Source organism: Muntiacus reevesi, chromosome 2, assembly GCF_963930625.1.
Source record: "Muntiacus reevesi chromosome 2, mMunRee1.1, whole genome shotgun sequence".
Taxonomy (NCBI): domain Eukaryota; kingdom Metazoa; phylum Chordata; class Mammalia; order Artiodactyla; family Cervidae; genus Muntiacus; species Muntiacus reevesi.
Window position 1 is genome coordinate 224796360 of NC_089250.1, and position 27708 is coordinate 224824067.

The 27708-nt window shown below is 58.3% G+C and overlaps 1 protein-coding gene across 5 annotated transcripts in view; it reads left to right on the top strand.

Moving 5' to 3' along the window:
* GSE1 (Gse1 coiled-coil protein) overlaps positions 1–27708 on the top strand; it is a 390132-nt gene that overhangs the window by 123253 nt on the left and 239171 nt on the right. For all 5 annotated transcript variants that reach the window (XM_065925137.1, XM_065925140.1, XM_065925139.1 and 2 more), the window contains exon 2: positions 21833–22013. In XM_065925137.1, coding sequence (XP_065781209.1) covers positions 21833–22013 — 181 coding nt within the window. The remainder of the gene's footprint in view (positions 1–21832; positions 22014–27708) is intronic.

Sequence of the window (27708 nt, forward strand, 5' to 3'; positions counted from 1 at the left end):
GAGCGGCCGTGCAGCTCCGGGGAAGAGCCGGATAAAGGCCCAGCGGGGGCCCTTTCCCCACAAAGGAGGCCCGCTGAGGCCTCTCCTCTCCCGCCCAAACACTCCAAACGCCTTTCAAGCTCCCGGCAGACGGCAGGCTATTCAGAGGCAAGGGAGGAGGTAACCACCGCACGGAATGGGGTGGGAGGCGCCTCCGCCTTCTTCCAGCAACCCCGAGGCACGTCCATTCACTTTAGGAGAACTAAACAAAAACCCCCACGTTCTAGAATATTCCTGCTCAGAGAGGGGGGGGTGGCAGGGGGGCCCTCTCTGGGCCCTGCAGGGTGTGCGCTGGGGAGGGGAGCAGAGAGAAGCGATGGGGCTCCCGTCCCCCACCCCACCCTGGGGGTCCCGTGCTGCCCGCCCTCCCAGGCGCACAGCTGCCCCTTCCTTCTGGGGTCCAGCCCTGTCCCAGGCCTCCTGCCACTGACCTGACCGGATGGATGGGCACCGAGGAGACTGTCCCCTGCTGCCCACCCCCGACCCGGCCCGCAGCCGCACACAGGAGACGCTGGGCCTCCAGGACCCTAACCTCCACATGGGACAGGCATTCGGTGATGGGCTAAGGGGGCTGGGGGGGGGGGGGTCGTTGTCCCAGCCCCTCCTGGGGCCGGAGGCTCCGACGGCACCGCTGTTTTAACACTTGAACCCTGTCGCCTGCCCCTGCTCCCTGCCGCCGCCCCCAACACACCCCCCCGCCCCCCGCCCCAGCTCCCTGGATCCCTGGAAAGAGCTGCCGCCTGGGAATCAGCCCAGTCCTAGTTGAAGTCCTAGCACATCCCTTCGGTTGGCAGCAAAGGCTGCTCTGCACTGTGGTTTTCTCATCTGTAAAGTGGAGGTCAACCCTGCCGGCCTCCAGGGCCAGTGAGTGAGATTAATGCAGGAGGTGCCTGCCCAGGTCCCTGGGAATGCAGGTCTCAGCTCCCCTGGGTGTCCCCAGGGCCCACGGATGACACAGAACGACAGTAGGGCTGGGGTCAGGGTGTCACCACCGCAGGGGTCGGGCCTCAGCACAGCCTGGACTCCTGGTCGGTGCTAAGGCAGGGCCCCCTGGCCTGGGCACACAGAGTGGCCGTGGGAGGGGCTGCCCAGTCCGGGCAAGAGCTGGCCCCGGGCCTCAGTCCCCCTGGGCTGCCGGGGCATCTCTCGACAGGGCAAAAGCCGCTCGGTAACGAGCCCCAGGGGCGCTGCGGGGCGCCTGGGAGAGGGCAGGCCCCGGTTCACTGGTGCCAAGGCTCATTAAGCCTGCCGTTCAGATGGGGATTAGGCGGGAGCCAGCCCGCGATTCCTTGGGTTTGGTTATTAAAGGCTCCTTGCAAGGTAAACACCAGGCGCTTCCTTTCAAAGCCGCACCTGCTAATTAGAGGGCAAGGAACTCATTAAAACTGTAACTCGGGGCTGCCTGGGAAGAAGGGCTGGGGGAGGGGAGGCTGGGCGGTGTGTGGGCAGGACCCAGGGCGTAGCATCCCTACCGGGGAAGGGGGACAGACGCCCTCCTCCATCGTGGTCTGAAAATGCAGGTGCCAGACCCCCTTCTCCAAGGGGCTTCACTTGAGAGCCCAAGCCTGGCCCCTGGACTGCCAGCTATCATTCCTTCGCTTTTGCCCCCCACCTACTGGAGCTCTGCTGTCTCCTGGGAGTCCACGTGTTCTTCCTATGACAGTGAGGGGTGGAAAATAACAGGGGCAAAGCCATATTTGGGGATTTTGGGGGAGCGGGCAGGGAGCGGGTTGGTTTTTTTGGCCACACTGTGGGGCATACAGGATCCTGGCTCCCCGATCAGACGTCAAACTCAAGCCCCCTGCAGTGGAAGCATGGAGTCCTAACCACTGGCCCACCAGGGAAGTCCCAGGTCTTTTTTTTTTTCATCAATGCCTGCTGTGCCAGGCCGAATGACAGTCCCCACGATGTCCATGCTCCCATCCACAGAACCCCTGTGTATGTGATCTTATAGGGCACAAGAGACGTCCTGAGTGTGATTCGGTTAAGGACCTGGCAGTGGGGATCCTGGATTATCCGGCTTGGACCAGTGTCATCCTGGGGGTCCTCGTAAGAGGAGGTGGGGGAGGATTTCACAGAGAAGGAAGTAGGACGTGTGATGGCAGAGGTCATAGTTGGGGTGACGCAAGGAAGGGGCCCCAAGCCAAAGGATGCAGGCGCAGGTAGAAACCAGAAATGACGAGAAGACGGAGTCTCCGCCGGAGTCTCCCCAGGAGGAGCCAGAACTGCCCACACCTGATTTTAGCTCCAGAAGACCCGTGTCAGACGTCCGCCCTCCAGACTATGAAAGAATGAAGTGGCGATGTTGGGAGGACTGAGTTTGTGGTCACTGTTGCCGAAGCCTCTGTCGAGTGACCAGCACCCTGCTCGGGAGGTCCCTCCCCTCCAGTCCTTGAGGGAGGCCTGGGCCAGCACTGCTGACGGGCAGGCCCAGTCAGGGCTCTCAAAGCTCTCGGGGAGGGATGCTAGCTGCGCAGCGGTGTCCGTCTCTGCTGGACTGGGTAGGGGTTACACGTTGGCAAGAGGTGGGCACCTGTGTGCTTGCTACATTATTTTCTATGTCTGAGACATTTAATTTAAAATGTTTGTAAGGGACAGACGCCTGGTCCCAAATTCTGTACCCTCTCTCAGCCTCCTCCTGTCACTCTCTGGCAAGCCTCAGTGGCCGCGTGTGAGCCCTGGGGGCCTGGGGCCACCACGTCCCTTACTTGGGTCAGGCCCACAGGGAGGCTGAGCCCGGACAAGGAGTTGGATCACCCAGGGCCCCAGGGAGCCGTCAACTGTTCACATTTCCCAGCCTGGCTGCAGAGCAGGGGTCAGTCCAGCCAACCAGATGGCAGGCAGAGAGACCAAGTGCCTAGCCTGCTGTGTGACCTTTGACTGAGCACCTAACCTTTCTGAGCTCAGGCTTCTCTTGTAGAAAACAAGGACAGGCTTCTGGTCTTTGCATCTCTCCAAGTTGTAAGGTGCAGGAAGTACGGACTCAGGGTCTCCCCGTCGGGTAGACACCTGGGATTTAATGAGTGTGTGTCAGGCCCTGGGACCTCTGGATGAAAGGGGTGTGGCTACTTGAGTCACCTTTATGGTGAATCCCTGGGTGCCCCCCTGGGTGCCTCTTGCCTTGACGTGGAGCCTCAAGGCTGGACCAGTTTGGCAGCCTGTGAAGTCTCTCAGCTGCTCTGCTCTGGGTCCTGGGGGTCGGGCGTGGACCACTACAACCCCTGGACTCGTGAACCTGGACAGGGGGAGATCTAGACTCTCAGTCACATCCGGCTGGCGGGGCAGGTGGCAGACAGGACACTGACCTAGAGGTGGGAAAACGCAACCCCGCCGCACGCCGTCTTCTGGGGCTGCGTCTCCACGGACCACGAGATGGAGCTGCTGCTCCATGCACCCCTGGGTCTGTGTGCCCACGTTCGGGTTTATGGGCCCGCTCGTGTAACTCCTCCAGCTTCCAAATAATGTTAAAACTAGCCCGAGTGTGTGATGAGTACATGCCATGCGCTCAGTCACTCAGTTGTGTCTGACTCTCTGTGACCCCACAGACTATAGCCCGCCAGGCCCCTTTGTGCATGGGATTCTCCAGCAAGAACGCTGAAGCGGGTTACCATTTCCTCCTCCAGGGGATCTTCCCGAACCAGGGATCGCACCCGCATCTCCTGCGGCTCTTGTATGGGCAGGAGGATTCTTTACCACTGCGCCACCTGGGAAGCCGTGTACTTTATACCTAACTCATGGAATCTTCCAGCATCTCTGCAAAACAAGGGCGACCCTTGGCCCCACTTTCCAGATGGGGCAGCAGAGGCTCAGAGAGGTGGAGAGACTTCCCCCAGGTCTCACAGGAGGATTCTCAGCCAGCTCTTCTGGTTCGGAAGCCAGAGCTCTTGGCGTGCCTCCCTTCCACTCCCCCCCCCCCCCACCCCGCTGCCCCATCTTCTCCTGGGAGCCTGGGCGGAGCTGCCTGGGGGCCGCAGGAGTCACTGCCCTGCTGCCCTCAGCCCCTCGTAAAGCACTTGTCTGGCTTGTCTGCCGTCACTGCCTCCCCCATCCCTGTCTGTGAGCTCAACCCTCTTCTCAGCTTCCCTCCCCGGGGGTCCTTTCCTCCTGTCTCAGCTCCTCTGCTGGTTCCAGGAGGCTGAGCTGGAGGGTGAGCTTTGAAGGGCAGGGGCGTGGGGTGAGGTGGGGTGGGGTGGGCCCCTCAGGCAGGAGCCCTTAACTGGGGCTCTGGGACCCCCCTCCTGGAGGCCCCAGACCCTCTCAGGCGCACACACCAGCCAGGTATCAGGTGCAGGGAGCCCCTGCCCCGAGCCGACGGGCCCTCCAGGGCCCCAAGCCCGCTGAGGCTCAGACGGCATTGACAGGGACTCATTCTGCAAAAGCCCGGGAGGGCGGAGGGAGGGCTCGTAGGCGGAGGCCAGGCTGTCTTAGCTTTGTTTCTGAGGGAGGGAAGCAGACAAGTTCAATCCACTTTTTTAATAAACAAGGCCTTTGATCTGCAAAAATGAGTAATTAGCAGGGAGCCAGTGAGTTGGCACCTTGGCAGCTGCGGGCTGGCTGAGCACACAGGCAGGGCCTCTCCGGGGCGGCTCCCGTGCAGACCAGGCTCCTGAAGATGCTGGGGCGCCTGTTTTTTTGGGGGGGTATGTCATCAGGGACAGGGACCCACGAGCCCCGGGGGGGGGCCTGGCTCCTCTGCCCCCACCTGGAGCCAGGAGACCTTGGAAGCCACCTTCCTCTCCAGCCTCAACTTCCCCATCTGTAGAGTGGGTGTATTCACCCTTCACTCAGGAGGCCTGTGTGAGATGCAGCCTCGAGGTGAACAGAGTGAGGTGAAGTCCCTCTGGTCTCCGCACTTGCTCCGGATGCTCACCCAGGGCCCCGCCCGTCATCGGGGTGACCCTGTGGCTGCAGGAGAAGGCGGCCCCTGGCAGCACCTCCCCTGCTCCGTCCTGTCCAGAGCTGCCCGCACAGTCCCTTCCAGGATACCTGGGCACCTCCCCCTGCTGGCCAGGCCTGGTTTCCGAGGGCAGCTTATCCATCCTCAGGCCACCCCTCTTAGTGAGGTACAGAGTCAAGGGAAGGCTCTGGGGCTGTTAGTTTGTCTTCTTCTCCATCAGCCCCACCAGGCATCCTAAATAATCTGAGTGTGAAGTTTCTAAGCTCAACTTTCAGGTGGCACCCTCTCCAGTGGACGGGTCCCCCTTAGGGACGCGTGGAGCCCCGCGCCACCACCCTGCCGCCGGGTGGCTGTCCGTTCTGAAGGATAGCCACAGTTATAACAGCTCTGCCAGAGATGGGGAGGAAGAGGAGAAAGGATCACCCGCCACTTAGAGTCAGAAACCCCGAGGCCCACGGAGGGCAGAGGCCGGGTGTGAGCCTCAGGCCGCGCTGGGCACTGGTGGGCCCTTCCTTCCGCCCCCACGGCCAGTGAGTGCTTGGGTGGAGTTCTCTTCTCCCCTCAGGGCGCCCGTCAAGAGCCCCCTGCCTGCTCCCCGGCCGGCGTGGGGGATTCTGGGGCTGGCCTCACCCCCCACCAGGTGGCTCTGGGAGGATGGCCAGGGTGGGGCTCACGGCCTGGACAAGGCAAGACCGAAGTCTTCCTGGGACCCCAGTGTCTCTGGGCTGTGACAGAATGGGGCAGCGGGACTGCTCCTGACTCATGAGCGGCCTGGGGTCCTTCTAGAAGTCTCTGGGCTGTGCCTCGGACCTTGGTGAGCCACTGGGGTGTTTGGGGTCGTCCTTGAACCCTTTTCCCGCTCTGTGGGACTCCATGGTGCCTGGGGCTGGGCCGCTGGGTTTTGAGCCTGTGTTTCTTCACGTTCTCATTCAACCAGAGTTTACGAAGCCGGGCTTTGAGCCAGGAGGTTGACAAGGGTTTGCCCAGGACGCTTCCAGATTGAGTGTCTGACTTCGAAGACAGAACATCTGAGGTGCCAGTGGTTAAGGGAGGCCCCAGGGGGGACAGAAGTGTGGAGCAGGGTCAGCGCACCCATCCCCTTGGTGAATCGGGCTGGACCAGGCAGGTCCAGCTGCTGGACCGTGCGCTACTGAACACAGGCAGTGCATCACACGTGCACGCCCACACACGCCCACACGTGTGAGCAGGAGCACACCACATGCTCACATACCAGGTATGTGGGTGCACACAACCCCACGCCAGAGCCACACATTTCGTTCACAGATACCCACATACATATATGTACACATGCGTGTGCGCACCCCTGCTTACACAATGCAGTTCATGTGTATACGCACACTTATTTAGTGGTGCGTGCATGTACACGTGTGCACATACACATGCCCACATAGACACAGGCGTGTACATACTCACTCATAGGCATGCACACGGAGATCCATGCCTCCGTGTGCACATCCACACGTGTACACATGCGTGCACACATGCCCCAGGTCTGCCCCCAGCATCTGGGGGCTGGGGGCAGCGGACAGAGACTCGTGCCCACCCTCTGTCTTCTGTCCGGCACTGAGGCCCGCATGACACGAGGCTCCCACATATGGACACCCAGCCTGCTGGCCCAGGTTCCAGCCATGCTGCCCTTTGACGGCCCTTCTGGAGGGCTCTCTCATGGGGCGGTCCTCTCAGGAGGTGCACTGGAGGGAGGCCTGCATGGCTCTGAGTGTGGACTCGGGCATGCAAGCAGGGACCCCAGGGTCCCGGAACGGGGGGCAGGGTCTGAGGGCAGAGTGGCGGTGGGGTGTGGCCCGTGGAGCCTCCTGGGGGCAGGGCCAGAGGAAGGGTGGGCTCTCCACACAGGGTGTGGGGGTCCTTGGTGCCCGGGTCCCAGGCGACGCTGACATACATCAGTGCCTGAAACCTGTTTCACAAAATGATATTTTTACTACATAGGGTGCATGCCAGTATTTTTTTTCCCTATTCCATTCCCTTTAAAAAAAAAATTGCTCTCATGTGGGACGCATCCGGAGTTTGAGAAGCGGGAGGCGGACGACATTTCAGGTTCCTCTCCCCTCAGAGATTTGGGGGTGCTGGAGACTTCCCTGAGCTCCCATTCATCTCTTCAGTGAGACAGAGATTACGCAAACAAAGCCGGCTCTTCCGCGCCTTCCCAGCCCTTCCCGATCACGCCAGCCCCTCCACTCACGAGGTGCCGGTGGTGGTTTTCCTTTTTCATGATGATCAAAAGGAACGCAGCGTCAAAATAGAGATCTGGAAAGCAGGTGCGGGACTGAGGGAGGGCCCCTCCTGTTCCCAAAGCCTCCCGCTCCCAGGCTCCCCGTTCTTCCCCCGTCCCGGGAGTCAGGGCCCTTTGCCTCCCCCAGAAGGGGTGACGCACCCTCACCCCCCAACCCCAACCCATCTTATGCTCGCTTTATTCTCCTTCTGATCATCACACTATTACATCTTCACCTCTCTGTTTCTCTAGACTTGCCTTCATCTTCTTGCCTCACCTCTAACCAGCTGTTTGTGTGAAGTTGCTTAATGTCTTTGTACCGTGGGGGTCCCTGAGCGCCCTCTGAATTTCCCGGAGTGTCCTGGGGGACAGTGTTGTAAGAAGGCTAGTGGTACAGACCAAGGATGATGGCAGGCATGACAGCATCTGGGTGCAGAGCCAGTGCTCTGTGACCTGGGGCAGCTGACTTACCAGCTCTGTGCCTTGGTCTCCTCATCCATGAAGTGGGCATGTGATACAGTAGAACCTGCCTCATAGGCGTGTTAGGAGGATCGAACCAGTCAAGATGTATCAAGTGTTTGAACAGTGCTTGGCACATAAGTCAAATGACATTAAGTAGTTATCTCAAGGAATATAAAATCATCCGGGCTTTCCTAAGCAGCTCCTGAAGGCCAGGTGGCGTTTTGAGTACGTGTGTCTTTTTTTTTTTTTTCCTTTCTTGTGAAGCAGGTACTGTCGTGATCATTTTACAGGTGAGGAAACTGGGGCCCTAAGAGGTTTAGTAACTTCCCTGGGGCCACACAGCCCACAGGGAAAGAGTCACCACCTGACTCTAGGCAAGCTTTAATAGGTGGAGGCTACTGTCGATCTCCTGATTGTTACTGATATGGTGGTGGCTTAAGAATGAAATAAGATGACATGTGCAGAGTGCGGCCAGGCGTGTGGTGGGCTGGGTCACAGCTCTACCCACTGGCATCCCACTCTGATCCTTCAGGCAGGGGCCCCGTGAGGTCAGCATGGGGGTGTCTGTGCCCCCAGGTGACCGAGGCTGACCCAGGTGGCTGCTGTGGCCTGAGTTAATGTCTTGTGGGGTCACAGAGGTCGCTTGCAGCCGCTTCCCCTCCCGCAAACCGGCCAGCAGCCGGGAGTCACTCCCCGCCCCCACCCAATGATGTGTTCTGAGGTCGACCTGGTTGTGATGCCAGGCTAGCAGTCCTGTCACTTCCATCCTGGGGCTTCGTTCTCTCCTGGGAGAGGGGCGTGCATTGTCTGTGCTGGCCCGGGGTCTGCTTCTGTGTCTCCCGAGATTTCTCTGGACCAACCGTTGGCAGAGCTGACCCAGCCATGCAGGACTTGCCCGTGTGCCGTGCCCTTTCTGGAAGCTTCTGTCTGCATTTCCCACGTTTACTTTTCCCCTTTTCCACCTCAATCAGGACTCACTCCAGTCAATTATTCCCTCCAGATCTTTTCAGGGAAGACAGCAGTGCAAAGCCACGAAAATCGCTCTTCTCGAGGTTCCTCCCGTTATTAGATTTCTCTCCCTGGAAATGGGGTGTGCGTGTGTGTGTGTGTGTGTGTGTACACGCACACGCTCAGGGAGAGAGAGAGAAAATGAGAGATTCTTTCTAATCTTTCCCTTTATTCTTTTTAAGAGAGTAAGCTTAGAATCCTTTGCAGGTCAGATTCTTAGATTTTTGACTTGTGTCTTTCCATCATAAGATGGTGTTTGGATTTTCATTTTTGATGACTTCTGTCTTTGCCTGTGGACCTGGAATGAGTGACTCTGTAATTACCTCTTCCAACCTTTTCAAATGTCAGCGGCAAGAGGCCTGGAACTTTCCTCATCGTACTGTGAATCTCCAGTGCCTAGAACAGTGCCTGGCATTTATTGGGGCAGGGGCCCGATAAGTATTCCAAAATTAATTCTTAGGTCTGTTTTTTCTTTACCCCACCCCCTCCCTCGACCAATGCATAATACCCAGTACAGTTCTAAGTTGTTGGCAGCTATAGGAAGCTTAAGTGAATTCTCAACCTCAGTAAAGGTGCAGTCAAAATAGAAGTAAATTGCACACAAGCCGTGTGAAGATGTGTGTGTTAGCACACTCGGGTTTTTGTGTGCACCATACAGTGAGACCAAACAATACCACACCATCCGAGTTTGGAGCAGAAAAAGGTTTATTGCAGGGCCACGCAAGGAGACGGGTGACTCCGGCCCTCCAAACACCAGATTCCCCGAAGGGTCTCAGCAAAGTCCTTTTAAAGTCAAGGTGGGAACTTCCCTGGTGGGTCAGTGGTTGACTTCGCTTTCACTGCAGGCTTTATGAGTTCCAACCCTAGTCAGGGAGCTGAGACCCTGCATGCCACTCGGTGTGGCCAAAAGAACAAGTGAGAATAAAATAAATGAATAAATAAAGTCAAGATGAGGGAAGGGCGTGGCTTGTTATTGCAAACCTCTTAACGTTGGAATCCTTTGTTCTTGCATGTCCCGTCCACGGAGGTCAACTCATGATGTTCCTGTAACATCATTGCCCTGTTCCTCCAACAGAGCAAGTGCTGTTTTCTGTTCTGTAGCTGTTTATTTCTATACGAAAGAAAGAGTGTTAGACCCTTAGAGGTACGAGTCTTGAGAATGGACTGTCCTGTCTATTTCAGACTCCTGGGAACATTCTTAACTGGAAGGCAGAGCCATAGACCACAAAGGTGAAAGCCGAGGAAACAGGCGTGATACGGAGTCTGGTCTTCCTGTTACATGCGTGTGCAGGGCCAGCACTGACACCGCTGTCCGTGCCATGTTCCGAGGGCGGCTCCTCCGGAGACCTGCTGGCCGGGGGCCCGTCCTCTGCTGGGCTCAGGGGCCCTGGGCAGGGGTCTTCAGAGGCCAGACTAGAGGGGGCCAAGTGACTGTCCCTGCAGGCGGGTTACACAGCCAGTCTGGGCCTCCAGACGCGCTTCCTCGTCTGGAACGCAATGATGATAATGACCGTGTTTGCCTCACCGGTTGTGTCGAGGATTAAGTGAATTAAAACATGTGGAAAGTACTTGAAGCAGTGTGGTGCGCCGGGCAGATGCTCCGCCTGTGATTATTAGTATTTTATTGCCGTTATATTTATCATTCTTTCACACACTGCAGTGAAACCCCTTGGCTGCCGGGGGAAGCTTCACCTCTTAGACCAGAGCATGCAGGCCCTGTCTGATGGGCCGGGGCCTCCGTGATGAACACGTTCTCCCGGCGAGTTTCGCGATGGCCTCCAGTGTTGTGAGCAGGGCCCTGTGGTGGCCCTGGTGGTAGATTGCTGGCCTGGCTTGCTGAGGGCCCGGCCCCCTCCACTCCCGATCGGGCCTGCAGCATCCCAGGACACCCAGGGCTCCCTGAAGTGGCCCTGGCCTTGTCCTGCCCGCTGCCCCTCGACAGGGGCTGGGTGGCGGCCGAGGCCACAACTGCCAGCCCCCACCCTACCCCCTGCCTGGGAGCCAGCCTCCGGCCAGGCCCGCCGCCTCCCAAGGCCGCTGAGCCGTGACCCAGCAGTTGGGAGGCCCCCGGGAGGCTGTTTGCTGTGGCTGTCACTGTGTTTCCACCATCTTGTGTCAGAAACCCTGCCCCCGTGTTAATTTACAATACAGCCAGTGCACCCTGAAGTGTGTTTTTAAAGGGTATAATTTCTATCAACTTCAATTAGAGCTATTTTTATTTTTGTCACCCTGAAGAATTTCCCTGCGGTTAAGCTGCCATTTTTCACTGTAATACCCCTGGCAAGGGCTGGGGAAAAAAAAATTAATAGTCTAGTGATCACTTAGCTAATGCACTGTCAGCGCTTGATAAACTGACTGCCCTGGGTGAGACAGCATAGTTCCCTCCACAGTAATTATGTCATGTTTACCTGCAGCCGCCAAGGCCCCCTTGGTGGAGGCACGGGGTCGAGCTGAGCCCCCACAGAGTCCAGGGCAGGCCTCGCGCCACCCTGTGCTCTCCCCTGGTCCTTGGAATCCATCTCTGATGCAACTGAAGCATGCCAGGGTAGGCGTCTGCCCGTTTCCAGCTGTGCGGCGTTTGGCAGGTTGCTAAACATCTCTGATCCGCATCTGAACCAGGAGTGCTCCAGAAGCCTTAGGTTGACAAGCCCCCTGACCTCCACAGTTTGGGGCATCTAAAAAGGCTGTGTGGGGTGGTGTGGGGCACATCATGCCTGATAAGCAGGGTGCTGGTTCCCAGATGGAGGGGGCAGGCCCCAGACAGGGAGCTGGCAGGTAAACAAGGCGCAGATTCTGAAGATGGGAGGAGGAGCAGGGCCATGGTGGGACATGAGCCTGGGATGGGACAGAAGAAGTCCCTCAACCCAGAGGGAACCGGCTTCCCTCTACTGAAACCAGGCAACAGGCCCCCAAGACAAGGGACGGCCACGCCGTGGATGACGACTTCCGTAATAAAAAGAAACAAACCACCGAAATGCCCGCCAACCTGGGGAACCTCCAGGGAGCCGTGCTGAGCAGGAACAGTCCCAAAGGGTTACAGACTGTGATTGCATTTACATACCATGCCTGGAACAGCAGAACGTAGAAATGCAGAACAGATCAGCGGCTGGGCGTCTGGGGCAGGAGGGAGGGGAGTATGCTTATCAGGGAGCTTCCTCGGGGAGGCTGAGGGTGGCACTGCTGCCTGTCCCTGCGGTGGAGGTGTTTGTAGGAGCCGATGCTGGTGATAACACTCCGGAGAACGGAATGCGCACGCCCGTGCAAGTCCAGGTCCCACTGGGGAAGCAGGCACCATAGAGGCAAGTTGTCCTGCTAGTTCCTCCCTGTGACCTTGGCTCTGGTTTTGTAAGATGTTACCTTTGGGGAAACTGAACCAAGTGCACACAGGCTCTCCGTGTATCGTTTCTTATGGCTGCATGTGATTCTAGAAGCATCTCATCGTTAAAAGTTAAAGCAAAGCAAAAGGCAGATCACATCTGTCCTTGACTTGGAACCCTCCTGGCCCTCCTCTTACTCTGAATGAGAGCCCGAGTCCATCAGGGGCCCAGCCACATGGCCCCCATTGCTGACCCTCGGTCACACCAGGCACTCTCCTGCCTCAAGGCCTTTGCACGGCTGTTCCCTGTGCCTGAAGCCCGGTTCCCCAGACCACCACATGGCTCTTTCCACAGCTTAGATGTCTCTTCCTTGTGTTGTGTTGGGGACACTGCCAGGCCTTGGAGTTACCAAGTGCTGTTCAGGGCAGGGACAGTCTTGGGGGGCTGGAAGTGTAACCCCTGAATCAGTGGTACTCAGATGAGGGCTCTAGCGAAGGTGGTCCAGGGGAGGGTCTGCCTGGGAAGGGGAGTCGGGGAGAGTCTGGGGGAGGGGGACAGACTCTTGGCTGGAAAGGAGGCAGGGACCTGGGGAGGAGCAGAGGGCACTTTGGGGTGAGAGGGGGACTCACGGACATGACAGTGGCTCGTGAGCAGACCCCTGTGTTGTGCTCGCCCTGAACCTCGAACCTAGGGAGCCCTTGCCGTTTTACAAATGGGGAAGCCAAAGCCCAGAGAGGTAGAGTGAGTGCACAAAGGCACACAGCTCCCAGGCCCTGCGGAACGCCTGCAGGGGAGCAGAAGGGAGCAAGACCACACTGTCTGGCCTTTTCAGGAAAGGTCTGCACACATGCTCCCCGCCTCTGGGCATCTTGTTTGCTGTTCCTTCTTCCTGGAACGTGATGTCCCAAAGAATTGATGCTTTTGAACAGTGGTGCTAGAGAAGACCCTTGAGAGTCCCTTGGACAGCAGGGAGATCCAACCAGTCCATCCTAAAGGAAATCAGTCCTGAATATTTCATTGGAAGGACTGATGCTGAAGCTGCAGTTCCAATACTTTGGCCACCTGATGGGAAGAAGTGACTCATTGGAAAAGACCCTGATGCTGGGAAAGATTGAAGGAAGGAGCAGAAGGGGAAGACAGAGGGTGACACGGTCAAATGGCATCACCGACTCAATGGACATGAGTCTGAGTCAACTCCAGGAGTTGTTGATGGACAGGGAGGCCTGGAGTACTGCAGTCCACGGGGTCACAAAGAGTTGGACACGACTCAGCGACTGAACTGACTGACTTCCTGGAGCACTCTTCCTGCAGATGTCTATCTCCATGGCTAGCTTTCTTGTTTTCTTCAAGTCTTTGCACAGTGTCCCTTCTCAATGGGGCCAGCCTATGGAAAATTCTAACTCTGGCCACACTCCCTCTCCTTATCTCCTTCTCCTGTTTGTCCTTCTGGTACCTCCTACCAACTGACATGTCAGTATGGATTTATTGAGTCTGTCTTCCTCAACCAGAATGACACTTTTTTTTTTTAAGTTAAAAAAACAGCAACACATCTACAGAAGGGGAGAGAATATTGTGATGAACCCCCCGTACTCTGTCTTTTAAATGCATTTATTTGACTGCGTTGGGTCTTCGTTGCAGCATATGGAGTCCTGGTTGTGCCCTGCACGATCTTTTCCATGTGGTGCATGGATCCTCTAGCTGTGGCCCCAGACCAGAGCTCTGTGGACCCTCCAGAGCGGGCAGGCTCAGTCGTTGCAGCTCACAGGCTTAGTTGGCCTGCAGCTTGTGTGATCTTAGATCACAGCATTGCAAGGCTGGTTCTTAACCAGTGGACCACTGGGGAAGTCCCCAGAATGTCACCTTCTTAAGGGCAGGGATGTTTACCTGTTCTGTTGTCTGTTGTATCTCAGGTAAAGTACCTGGCAATAGTAGGTGCCTAATAAATGTTTATTAGATGGATGGATGGTTGACTGGATGATTGGATAGATGGATGGAAGGATTGATGGATGGTTGAATGGGTAGACGGATGGACAGTCAGATAGACAGGTGGAAGGATGGGTGGATGGAGGCAGGGTTGATCAGGTTAGGCAGATATGAGGCATAACGTGTGAGAAGCCAGCCTGGCCCAAGTCACATGGCTCTCAAATGCCCCGTGAAGGGGTCAGGAAGGATTTTGTGAAGGCCGGTTGAGTGTGGTATTCTGGAAAGTTGGCTCGGGCTCAGGCATGGTTGGGCTGAAGTGAGGAGGGCTGTGTGCCCAGAAACTGGTGGGAAACTCTTTCCCTGGGAGGTAGGAGGAGGTGAGCAGGCACCATAGGAGTAGGAGGGGGAGCCCAGGAGAGCCGGGGTGTCAGGCAGTCATTGATCTGAGATCAGCTTGCTCCCCCTGCTGGCTTCCAGGGGCCCCGAGACCACGGAGGGCCTCGTCCCTGACCCTGGGCCTGAGCTGGATTCCCCCAGCATCACCACGCACACGCCCTGGAGCCTGGCAGTCGGGAAAGCAAGCTCGCCTCTGGAAACAGTGCATTCCTCCCTGCAGACCCTTGCCCTGCCCCTGACCAGACAAGGGAGTCAGCTGGTCCAGAGGCCTCCCTTGAGCGAGGGGCTGGGCTCACTCCTTCTGGAAGGTCCCATTCAGCCACAGGAGCAACGTAAGTTGGGCTTGCCCGCCTCTGGCCAGCTCCAGTCTCCCTGGGGCCCCGTTCTTCCAGCTGCACCTGCCCCACCCCAGTGTGTCTCTCGAGGCTCTGAGTGCTGTTAGCAAGACTCTGGTTTGCTTTCCTGCTTTCTTTTCTTAATATTTATTGACTTATTTGACTGCATCAGTTCTTAGCTGTGGCATGCAGGATCTTTGTGGCGTCCTGCTATATCTTTCATTGCGGCACACGGGTTCTCTAGCTGTGATGCACGGGCTCAGTTGCCCCACAGCACGTGGGATCTTAGTTCCCTGAACCAGGGATTGAACCCATGTCCTCTGCACTGCAAGGCGGATTCTTAACCACTGGCCCACCAGGAAGTCCCAGACTCTGGGTTTTCTTTGTTCCAGAGACATCACGCCCCACCTGCACCATCCAGGTACGGCCATGAGCCATCCTTTCTGTGTCTCAGTTTCCCCATCTGCGTAATGGGGCCCAACATTTCCTGCCTCCCCACCCAGAGCTAAGGCATAATGGGCTGACACCCACTGGGTGTCATGGATGTGGGGCCTGGTGCTCAGTAGGTGCAGTCAACATATACCTGTGAACAGTGAAAGACATTTTAGTCCCAAGTCTCCTGCCCTTCTGCTGGGACCCTTCAGGGACAGACTGGCTCCTGGCTCAGAAAGAGTGCTTAATTTCAGCTGAATTCGGATACTCTTCAGCTCCGGCAGCCCCCAGGTCTTGAACTAGGGGCTTTCTGGTTCTCTTTATGGCATTGGGTGTGGGCTTTCTTCTGTTTCTTGCTTTAGCAAATGTGTTCATGACATCCGTGGCAGGCCTGGGCTGGACTACACAAATGCTAACTTTGGAATCCTCATGACCGCCGTGTGCTATGGCTGTGACTCTCAGCACCCCTTTTGCAGATGAAAACGCTGAGGCTCAGAGACGTTCAGAAGCATGCCCAGGGTCTCCCAGCTTGGAGGAACCCAGGTGGTCGCTCCCTTTGTCCACGTAACTGCTCCAGTCTCCTGAGAAAACAGCAATGCCCCCCTCTTTCCCAGACACTTGGGGGCTGGTGTCTGTACCTGCTGCAGGGGAACCAGGCTGGGTGAGTTCTGCCCCCTTCTGGTCCTCTTAGCCTCTGTTTCCCCATCTATAAAATGGGCTGGTCATGCCCCTTGGCTGGCCCACCTGGCAGAACTGTGGCAAAGCTTTGGAGGTGACTCTGCACACACAATCTGCAGGTCATTCGGGGGACTCTTATGATGGTTTCTGTCCCCTTGGGAGGCTGCAGCAAGCTGCCTCCTGACCATATATGCAGCCAGGGACAAAAACCTTTTTTTTCTCTGAGTTCTGGACCTTGTGTCCTCAAGACTGGATGAGCCTCCCCACCCTGCCTCCAGCTCCTGAGACCTGGGAACACCTGGCGGGACTCGGCTGGGGGAAGAGTGGGATCGAGACCCCCGGCTGGCACTCCGCCTGAGTGGGCGAGCCCCCCTCCCCGTGGGTGCCGCAGCCGGAGCGCCCCTAATTGCTGCCACAGATGTGGCAGCCACCAGCCTCTCCCGCGCGATCTGCCATGTCGCGTGAGCTTAATTAGCCCCTGATTACTCATTTACTGGGTGCTGTGTGTATTCCATATCTAATAACTTTCCAATTACACCCGGTCTGCCCCGCACGTTTAATAACCCGTTCGTTGTCTGCTTGTCGGGGACCGTGCATTCAGCAGCTCTGTCTCCCCCTGACCCGGAGCTTTATCGTCCCCTTTCCTGAAGTATTTGGAGTTCTCTGCTCACCATTATGGAGCTGTTACAGGGAATTAAGGGGCATAAAATACTGGCCTCTGATGCCTCAGCTTGCAGCACAGGACAAGAAGCCCCCTGCAGAGAGGCTTGAGCGCATCTTTGTGGGTGGGCTCTCATGGGGGGTGGGCAGGAAATGGGGGGGAGGGCCTTCATGGTAGGGCTGGCCCGTGTGCCCTTATTCCCAACCAGACAGACGGCTCCAAGCCTGTGACCCACAGGTCCCCAGCCGGTGGCAGGGTCTCCCGCCAGCCGGGCTGTGCCCACCCACCCTCTAGCCAAGGCAGGCCCCCAGCCACTCCTGTTTGCGGGGGAGGTGGCTCTTTTCCCTGGCTCAGGCCTCCCGCCCATGTCTGATCGGTCCTCGGGGCCAAGGGCCGGTGATGCTGCGTCCGTGGACGCCGTCGGACACTGGTGTCTCCTCGTCCCTCTCCTGCAGCTCGGTTCTGCCTCCCCTCCCAGCCTTGCTCTTGAGACAGACCCTCCACAGCCCACCCGCTCACCTGCAATCCGGGCTGCCGTGCGTCTGCCGAGCCAGCATGTGCAGGTGTCAGGCCCTGCCAGCGTGCAGTGAGGACCTCCTGGTGTGCTGTGGGTGCTCTGACCGTGACCAGCTGGGTGAGCTTGGGCAGCTGACTTAACGTCTCTGTGCCCCGGTTTCCTCCTCCACAAAGCAGGCATTAAGGTGGGGCTGTTGGAGAATGACACTGGCTACCGACAGCAGGTGCTCAGCGGACGCCTGGCACAGTGCAAGTGCTCTGGGAATCTCGGCTAGGGCATTACTGGCCCGTCTCCCCCAGAAATGAGCTGAAGTCCGAGCAGTCATGACTTGTCTGTTACTCTTAGTTATAGCTGCAGGCAGGCATCACTCAAGATTCAGGCCCATGTTTGGAGTTATAAAACTCCCATGTTTATTCAAGATTGGCAAGGTTGGCTTCCTGAAGTGTATGTTGAGCCGATTGGAGGAAAGAGGAGATTCAGGATGATCACGAAAAATGGGAGTTTCACACTCCATATCCTACCCCATGACTTCAGGGACTCCAGGACTGCCTCAGGCCCTGTGCCTGCAGTGGGCGAGGGGACCTAGAAGGCAGCCCTGCCCCTGAGGCCTAAAGGGCCCAGAGGCCAGCTGGGGCCCCCCAAGGCCAATGCTGTGACGCCTTCTCCAGCACACACCCTTTTAGGCTCTGTGGGGTCCCCCGGCCCCAGCACCCCTTTGGCTCTTGTTCCCAATGCTTACGTCATGAGATAAGCGACCATTTCAGCACCTACTCTGTGCTTTAGCAGAAGGAACTCATCCCCTGCACCTTGCCTCTGGGAGTCAGACATTTGCTGGGTTGTTAATCCATTCTACAGAAGGGGACACTGAGGCCCAGAGAAGTTAAATCACTTTGCCAAGATCTCCCAGCTGGAAACCGGTGGAGAGAACCCAGAACCCAGTGCCTGACCCCATCGCTCTGCAGGAAGCTGGAGAGGTGGAGTCTGGCTGGGTGCCGGTGGGGGGAGAGGGAAGCGGGCCCTGGGAACAGTCAGTTGGCGGGGCTGCTGGAGAGGGAAGTCCTGGCGTCTCATCCAATGGCCTCTGGGCTGCTGTGGGCCCTCAAACTCGACCTGCCTTTGTTTTTGAAAATACATGATTTATAGTCTACCATGTGGGCGAGTCTGAGAAACACTATGCTGAGTGAAAGAAGCCAGACTCAGAGGGCTCCATGGTGGAGGATTCCATCTACACGCAGTGTCCAGAGGAGTACGCCCATGAAGATGGAGGGGGACGAGAAGCTACCGGGGCCTGGGGGGGCACAGGGTGATGGGGACGTTCTAGATGGATGCTGCTGGTGGTCACGCAAGTCTGTGATTATCCTCAAAGCCCCCGAACTGTATACTTTCCATGGGTGAATAGTATGGTATATGGACTTTATCTCAGTAAAACAATTCTACAGAACAATACAGCAAGAGTTCCCAGACTCGGGGAGCCCGAGGACTAATACGATCAATCAGATAACCTCGGTGCTGACAACCCTGCAGCGTGGTTTTCCTTTCTGCTGCCATGATGCCGTATCTGCTCTCTGTGCACCCCACCCCACACCCGCCCCTGACCACCTTCATCCCTACCTGCGAATTTACCTGGAATCGGCGCTCTCCGGAAATCACTTAGCTCTCCAGAGAAAGTGTAACAAGGCAAGATCTCATTAGGATATTCAGTGGTGGGCTGCAGATCCCTTTTATGGTAAAGAACCCTGGAAATTTCCACCCCCCCCCGCCCTTTTTTTTTCCTTTCCCTGTTAACTAATGCTTTAAATGTGGTGGCCCCGGTCCAGGGAAATAAAGGGGACAATAAAGTTTATCCTGCTCACTCCACAGGGCCCCATGGACTCTCTGGGATGCTGCCAATTTCCAGGGTCCCCAGGGCAGGGAGCAATGTATGTCCCAGGCCCCCTCCTAATAGCACATTAAGTCAGGCTGTGAGCTTGGAACTCTTGGCTCTGGAAGCGAGAAGGCATAGTGAATGTGTTGGTTCAAGGGTCTGCTTTTTATTAGCCAGGAATTGTTGTAAATTTGGCCTTGAAGGGTGAGGAAAGGCTGCTCTCTGCCTCCCTGCGATGGTCTGGCCAAGAACCTTCGTGAACCTTCACCTCCCCCTCTGATGATGCTAGCGTGAGATAACGCATACTCCCGCCCACGTGTGTCTGGCAGCCTCGCCCAGCAATTAACAGTGACTGAGCCCCCTTGGCGTCTTGGGCAGCTGCTGACAGACCCCAGAGAAGGGGGTGAAATCCTTGTGGCGGGGACAGCTGGACCTGAGGAGGGAGGGTGTCTGGCACACGACGGTGCCAGGGAGCGTGTGTTTCTGGACCGGGCCCTGTTCTAGAGCTTTCGGGTCGTCTTAGTCATCCAGTGCTGTGTAACAGAGGACTAGGCGTAAGCAGCCTGCAGCAGCACGCCTCCCTCTGCACACTCAGCGGGGGCCCCCACTGCTGGTCAGGGTGTTGGCGGGACTCGACGGGGGAAGAACCTGCCTCCACGTTCATCGCTGAATTCATCTGTCTGTGATCTGAGGGTTGCTGTGAACATTTAGAGGCAAGCTTTCATGTGGACGTCTGCTTTTGTCTCTCCGGGATACCTGCCTAGGATTGGAGTCGCTGGGTCCTGTGACGACTGTGTGTCTCTGGGTCTTGACAAACTGCCAGGCCGGCTCCAAAGCAGCTGCGCGAGTTTGCAGCCCCACCAGCCGTGTGTGAGGGTTTGTGTAGTATTTCAACACTTAATAATCACGCGGGTGTCGCTTTTAAAGATGGATTCCTCGCTTCCTCTTGAAAGATCAGGCCTGGCGGGATGGAGCCAGCTTCCCTCCACATGGCGCCGGGTGGACTGGTGCTGTCCGCCTCCCCCCGCCCCCAGTCTCGCCTACCCAGTATCTCATTAATGGTTTACCCTCCTGGGGGCAGAGATGTGTGTTTGCATCTCTTGTCCTTCCTGTCCCCCCTCCCTTTCCAAACCTGGTCCCTTTGAAGGTCTAGTTCAGCACAGTTCCACCTGCTCCAGGAAGCCCGCCTGGATTTTCCCAGCCCTTGGGGAATTCTCCTAGTCTTTGTCATCTGCACCCCCTCCCACCTGGAAGTATTCTCTTCTGCTGTCTGCTGCTCTCTGCTTAAAGGCTATGTCCCTGGTTGTTTTGGAACAGCCGAGTCTTCTCCCAACTGCTAGGGTTCAAATCCAGGCACCTCCAATTACTGCGGGAGCTTGGACAGGCCGCTCGTCCCCTCACGTCTCCGTGTTTTCTTCCCTGGAGGATTAACTGTAGCACATAGTAGGTGCTCAGGCACGGCATCCTCATGTCCCATCTGGGGAGCCGTGAGGCATCTCCAGCCACCTCCCCGCACCAGGAGCCTGGTCCCCGCGCTCCAGGAGGAGGAGCAGGGTGGGGGCGGGCCTTACCGCTTTCTCCTTTCCACTAGCGTGCAGCAGGGTCAAGGCCAGGGCGCAGTGCCAGCCCACCCCCAGGGGCATGGAGAACGCTGCCCAGTTTGGCCTGGTGCCGCCCCATAGACAGTCCCTGGGGTTGGCTGGGCGAGTCATCCTGTGACTAACAGAGACACAGCAGCCCCGAGTCTGGCAAGCGTTTCCCCAAGTGGTGATGGCAAGGTTTGCCAGAGCAGTGAAAACCCTACGGAGTGGGGTCTACAGGGGCTCCGGGCTCCCCGCCGTGCGGTGGGCCCCTGGCCCTAAGCAGGCCAGGAGTGGATGAAGTGTGCTGGGGCCAGGCGCCACCCACTCCTGGTTCCAGCCTAAGCTGCCAGCACCCCTGTGGGATTTGCGGGGGCCACAGTCAGGGCAGCATCACCATATGGATCCCATAAATTAAAGCACTCCCGGAAACAAATGGTAAATGTACCCGTCTCTTGTGTGTGGGGCTGGCGGAGCCTGGATGGAGTGCCATCCATCTCTCTCAGGCACTTTGCTTTTATAGCCCTAATCCTTGGGAAAACGGGATCAACGCAAAGTTGTTCTCTGACAGCCGTGCAGTCCCAGAGCTTGTAATCAGGGAATGGGGGGTCACCAGGCCCCCGGGACCAGCCCCCAGGGAGCTGCCGGGGTTTTAGGCCTAGGAGCCCAGGATGCAAACCTGTGTCAACCCTGCCTCGGCAGCTCTGTGACCTCAGGCTCCCACTGCCCCTCTCTGAGCCCCAGTCACCTGCGCCCCTGTGGCCCGGGGGCAGAGCGACCAGCCGGGATGGTGGGTGCTGGGGGTGGGGCAGGGGCATAAGGGTAGTATCTAATGAGTATATAGTTTCCATTTGGGCTGATGAGAAAGTTCTGGAAATGGATCTGGGGGATGGTTGCACACGTGTTTGGACTTCATGTCGCTGAGTTGTATCCTTAAAATGGTCTAGATGGTAAATTTTATATCATGTAACCCACTCCAGTATTCTTGCCTGGGCCATCCCATGGATAGAGGAGCCTGGTGGGCTCCAGTCCCTGGCATTGCAGAGAGTCGCACCCGACTTAGCAAGTAAACAACAACCAGCGACATATTTTACTATATGGTATTTTTTAGAAACACAGGACAAGGGTGGCGGAGAGGATGACCGCCCTTCAGGGGGAACTGAAGATGAGCTAGATCGGTCAGTACAAGTGCGACCAGCTTGCTGGCAGTTGTCACAGAGGCCTGTGCAGAGCGGAGCGGCCCAGGTGGCAGTGGTCCTGGGGGTGGACCCCCAGCGCCCGGGGGTCAGCCTGGTGTCCCTGGGCAGCGCTTCCTGGACGAGGAAGGCACTCGCTCTGGCTCCCAGAGCCAGCCACACCAGGTCCCTGATGGCAACACCAGGCCACCGTGGTGAAGGACGGTACCCAGCACCCTGGGGTACCTCCAAGCAGACGTGCCCAAGACTCACCACGTCCCCCTCCTGTCCTTCCAGGTCACGTCTGCATCTCTCGAGACATCGACAGCCATCCACCCTCCCGCCCAGGAGCCCGAGCCTCGGCCGGGTGCCCCAGCGGAGAGCCTGCCCAGGGGCCCCAGGACCAGCCAGGAGCAGGGGCCAGCCCGGTGTCAGCAGAGCAGCTTGGATGGGGCCGGCCCGGACCTCACGGGCACAGGTAGGTGCCAGCATTTCACCATCTCTGGCTACTGGAGTGAATCAGGTGGCTCCTGGGAACCAGAAGCCTCCCCAGAAGTTGGGGTGCAGACTCTCACCCCAGGATCGCCACATTCTAGTGGGGAGCCAGGAGGCTGGGTCTCCCTGACTTGAGTTTGATCGTTTTCCCCTCTCTCATTGTCGATTCACAAACAGCCTTTGTTGGTTTCTTTTTTTTTTAATCTCTATATTCCATTGTGTTCACTCATTCATTTAAAAAATAGCATAATGGGTCTATCTCCATGAGCCACCAAACCCTGCCCCAGAACTCTCCGTCTCCCTGGATGCCCCGTCGCCCCAGAGTGACCCGCCAGGATCCCATTTGCTTTTCTGCTGCACCTGTGTTTGCCTGGCACCCCGTGGCCCGGTGTCCGGGGTGTGAGCCTTGTCTCCAGGGCCCCGCGCATCCCTGCAAGGCCGCCTGTTGTTGCAGCTGCCGTCGCGCTCCACTTCACGTCGCGTGCCGTGTGATGTCCAGCTGCCCCGTGCAGGATGGAAGGGGGCTGGCCGCCCGCCCGCTGTGGGGGCGCACCGCTCGCGTCCAGGCACGTGGCTGTTGGTGTAGCCCCATTTGGGACACAGGGCACAAGGGGGTCCATCCGCGGGAGGTGCTGCCTGGCGTTTTCTGGCATGGACGTTCACTCCCACCGCCTCCAGCCACCAAGATCCTGTCCCCCCATCCCTAGCCCGTTGGACGCGTTGCTTTCCCCAGTGATGGAGAGGCTGGCCGCTCGTTGGTTGTTGGGCCTGTGAGTGTGGAGTCCTGAGTCGTTTGTCGTGCAGCACGTGGGCCCTGGAATGGGAGCAGTGAGTGGACACCTGCGTTCTTACCTCGGGAGGCCCTTAGACCCTAAGAGGACCGACGCTCAACAGCCCCCAGCCCAGCCTTCCCCGTTGCTGGGCCACTGCAGGGGCAGCTGGTGGAAAACACTGCTTGTCAGTGAGCGCGGGAGTCGGCTCGTGGTGGTGGGGTCCTGGGAGTCCCATCTTCAGGACGCCCCCAGGTACCCACCTCTTGCTCTCTGCAGTGTGGACTCAGCAAAGCAAGGGGCTTGCTGACAGGGGCTGATGGGCCACCAGCCCGCCTGGGGCGTCCAGTCCCCCTGGCAGAGGGGGATGGGGTGTCGCAGCAAAGGGGACTGCAAGTGGTGGGCAGGGACGCCTGGGACAAGTGTCTCCTTGCACTGTGCTTCAGTTTCCTCATCTGAGGAGTGGGCGGGAAGGCCAGTGGGAGTGCCTGGCTCACCAGCCGGTATGAGAATGGAACTCGGCAGGTCGGGTGCAGTCCTGGTGCCCCTTCCCCCGAGAGCCCGGCGTCCTGGCTGGTGTCAGCGTTATTGGTTGTCACTCCTACTCACCCCGCTGGCGCCTCCTCTAGGCAGCCCATCACATCCCTGAGGCCGCTGTCCCAGCCCGCCCTCAGCTCCGAGTGATAAGCTGCGCGGCCGGGACCCTCAAGGACCTCCCCGCCCTGCTGGGCACACACGCGGCCCTGCCCCCCTGCCCTGGGGCCCCTGGGGCAGGGCAGGACACAAGACCCACGCCGGCCAGCTGCTCCCCTGCCAGGCGGCAGCCCTGCCGGCGGCCGGGGGAACGGGGGACGCGCAGCTCACAGCTGGAGACCCGCCAGGCAGCGCCAGCCCGCAGGCAGCCCCTCCCGGGGAGGCCGCTGCTGGGAAATGTGACAGTGACTAATGGTTTATTACACACCTGCCACCTCGCATCGGGCGGTGCGCACGGCCCCCCGGGCCCAGCTGTGCGCTGCCGGCTGGGCGGCGGGGCGGGCGCGGGGGGCGCGGCCTACAGACACATGGACACGCCGCGTGGGGACGCACGGGGGACACGCACAGACCTGGCCGGCACACAGGCATGAGGGTGTGTGTGCAACACACACAGGCCCACGCACGCACGGCCCCGTCGCACCCCCTCCCCGGAGCTCCCCTCCCCATCTCCCCACCGTCTCTCCAGCTCCCTCCGTGGTGGTGGGCTCCAGCCCCCTCCTCCGTGCCGGCTGGGGCAGGGGCCTTTCTGAGGGCTGGGTGGTGATGGGCAGGTCGGCAGGGGGGGGGCTGCATCCCTTGCTTTGGGGGGGCAAGTGTCCACTGTCGGTCTCTGAGCCCCAGTTCCCTGCATGTGCGGGGACAGCGGCCCTCGCCGGGGCGGGAAGCCATCACACCACTGCTCTGGTGCTGGGCCGAGGGCCTGGAGGCTGCGTGCCCTGGGGACACGCATGGCCCAGCCGCCTGCATCCCTCCCAGACTTGGGGGAGCTGCGTGATTGTCAGGCATTGCATCTGGAAGGCCTGCCTGGGGGGTGCTCGCTGTCTGGCTGCTGGAGAACAGCTCTGGGGCTGCAGGGGCAGCGGGGACCCCGGGGCTGGGCTTCTTCCTGGCAGGCAAGGCACGGATCTTGGGTTGACCAAGCCGGGGGGAGAAGGGCGGTGTCCCAACCTCACGGCAAGGTGGCTGTCCCTGAAGGTGGTGAGCCCCCCAGGCCCAGCTCCTTCCAATATTCTTAAGCCTTTAGTCAAAGGAGAGTCCGTCTCTCACGTGCCACGTGCAGGCGGCATAAAATCCAGCCAGAGGAAACTCAGAATCCGTCAGTAGCTGCCGGGACGGCGTTCCCAAGCAGTGTCTCTGTGCAGGCGAGGAGCAGCGCTGTCTGGTGACAGGCGACGGAGTGGCTGGAGTCTAGGCCCAGCGGCCCCCCACAGAGCTTCCGCCAGACTCAGACTCCAGAGCTGCTGAGCAGACGTGAGGCTGTGCAGCGAAGCCTCCCTGGCTACTGTGCAAGGTAGAGTCAGGGGCCTGGAGGGGCCTGGAGGGGCCCCCAGGGCTGCTGGGCCAGGCTCCGCAGGCTGCCCGCCCCGCGGCTCCAGGACCGCCCCTCTGGGCACGGGCTCCCCGCGTGGCCTCGGAGTTGCCTTGTCGCCCAGCTGAGCGGTGGCCCTGTGTTCTGCCCGTGGGCCCTTGGGCGTCCTCTCTGAGCTCTGGAGCGGCATCTAAAGCGGCAGATATCGTCTTCATTGGTAGACGTGGTTGAAGCTGCAGACCCCACTGATGGGTTTGGGGGGGCGGTCACCAAAAGCTGGAGCAAGGGGGACTCCCCCATCATGGCTGTGCTCCTGTCGCCGCCAGTCACTCAGCCGTGTCCGACCCTGTGCGACCCCACGGACAGCAGCACGCTGGGCTTCCCGGTGAACTATCTCCCGGAGTTTGTTCAAACTCACGTCCATTGAGTCAGTTGATGCCATCCAACCATCTTACCCTCTGCTGCCCCCTTCTCCTCCTGCCCTCAGTCTTTCCCAGCATCAGGGTCTCTTCCAGTGAGTCAGCTCTTCGCATAAGGTGGCCACAGTATTGGAGGTTAAACTTCAGCATCAGTCTTTTCAGTGAATATTCAGGGTTGATTTCCCTTAGGATTGACTGGTTTGATCTTCTTGCAGTCCAAGGAACTCTCAAGAGTCTTCTTCAGCTCCAGGGTTCAAAAACCATCAGTTCTTTGGCGCTCAGCCTTCTTTATGGTCCAGCTCTCACATCTGTACATGACTACTGGAAAAACCGTCATTTTGACTATATGGATCTTTGTTGGCAAAGCGATGTCTCTGCTTTTTAAAATGCTGTCTAGATTTGTTTCCTGGGCTCCTGCCTTTCCTCCGGTCACGTCAGGGTGCTGGGGCCCGCCAGCCCTGAGGGATGGTCTGCAGGCTCCTGTCCTAACAGACCCCTGCCGCCCTGCTCCCACCCAGAAAGCCTCCGTCCTCATGTGTGCTTGTCCCTGGCTTTGTGGGACCCCTGGTCTGAGGGAGAGGGGAGGGCAGGAGCAGTTCTGGCCAGAGGAGTAGGAGCACCTGTGGGAGATACAGTGCATCCTCCGTCTCCAACCTGGGCCGGCCCAGCCCAGCCCAGGGCACCTCCGTTCACCTACTCTGATCCCATAACGGGCTTTGAGAAGAGTTTGGGGTTAGTGTCTACTGCTGCTGTAGTGGCTTAAAAAATCCATCTTTGTGCTGTACTTCAGTTGTATCCAACTCTTTGTGACCCCATGAACTGTAGCCCACCAGGCTTCTCTGTCCCTGGGGATTTTCCAGACAAGAATACTGGAGTGGATTGCCTTGCCCTCCTCTAGGGGAATCTTCCCAACCCAGGGATAGAACCCCGTTCTCCCGCATTGCAGGTGGATTCTTTACCATCTGAACCACCAGGGAAGCCCTGGGTTTAAATCCAATCAGTATTTGTTGGGTGTGGGCCTCTCTTAAGTGTTCGGGTCCGGACTGGCACATCCTAGATCCGCATCCTGCCTCTGCCCCTTCCGAGCTCCTGGTTCCAGGCACAACTTCTCCGTGCCCCGGCTCGCCCGCGAGTGCCCTGAGACCCCAGGTGACCCACATCCATCGCCGAGCACCACGCCTGACGCTCAGGGATGCGGGAGCTGGCCCGGGCCCTGTGGGGAGAGCTGGCCCTGCTGCGGCTCCTGTCGCTCCTTCTTTGGGCGGATGGCCTCCTGGCCAGTGGGGTTGGGCCTCTGCGGCTGGGAAGGCAGGGCCTCCGCTTGGGTACTTGGCTCGGGCCCCAAGACGTCCTTGGCAGGCCTCGCCTGGAGCGGGTGCTGGTGCTGAGTGCTCTGGCGGGCGGCACTGGGTGGATCCTATTCCCTGCGGCCAAGCGGCAACTGCTTGGAGGGCAGGGGGGCCAGGCTTGGCTGCAGCTCCCCAGTCCCCGTGCCGGCTCCACGGGGAGACGCTCTGTGCCGTGGAAGTGTGTCCCTGCTCCCGCCGACTGCTCTCTTCCTTTGTTCATCTCCAGCTGAGCTGGGATCCAAAGTCTGTTTTCTCTCCAACCAGAGACTGTTTATCTTCTCAGAAACTTACTGTTCCCTGGGGAGCACAGAGCTTGCAAGTTGAGGCAGGAGGCGGAGAAGCCCAGGCAGCCCTGAAGCTCTGGGCTTTTAGGTAACCTTTCCCCAGGAACCTAAGTGTTTAGCAGGGCTCATGGGGCTGGGCCTCAGACCTCTCCCCGCTCTCCAGGCTCTGCTTGCTTTCAGCTCCCTTGGCCGGGGTGCGACTCTGCAGGTCCATGTCACTGATTCAGATTTCCATGACATGGAAAAGAAGGAACTTCGGCAATTTCATGAAACGATGAACTGAGCGTTGCCTTCACCAAAGTTCAAAATGGCACAAAGATAAAAGCAACTCTTTAGACCTGGCAAAATTGCTGTCAAGTGGGTCTGTTTGTCCCGAAATCTATTTTCCTTCCAAGTAAGTCTGTGATCAAGATTTCAGGATAGAAAAAAAGGAGATCCAGCTGAGCTGTAGAAATGGCCATTCTGAGGCCCAGGGTGGGGTGTCCCGGGGGCAGCACTGGGGACCCGAAGGAGCTAAAAACCAGCACAGACCACCCCTCCAGGGGCTGCTGCGCCTGGGGCCCGCCTGTCTGCCGTCCTGGCCGTGGCCTCCACCCGCCGCCACCCTGCTTTTGCCGAGACTGGGTTTAGGCTGGTAGGTAAGCCAGCACTCGGGGGATTTTGGCTCACTGTATGGATGTAACAGGCTAGAAGAGCATTAGAATGTAAGACTCCCCCTGCGTCCACACCAGCTCTCCCCGCGACCTTCTAATTTAGAAGCAAAAGCCATTTGGAAAGCCGATGTCTCTCCAGCA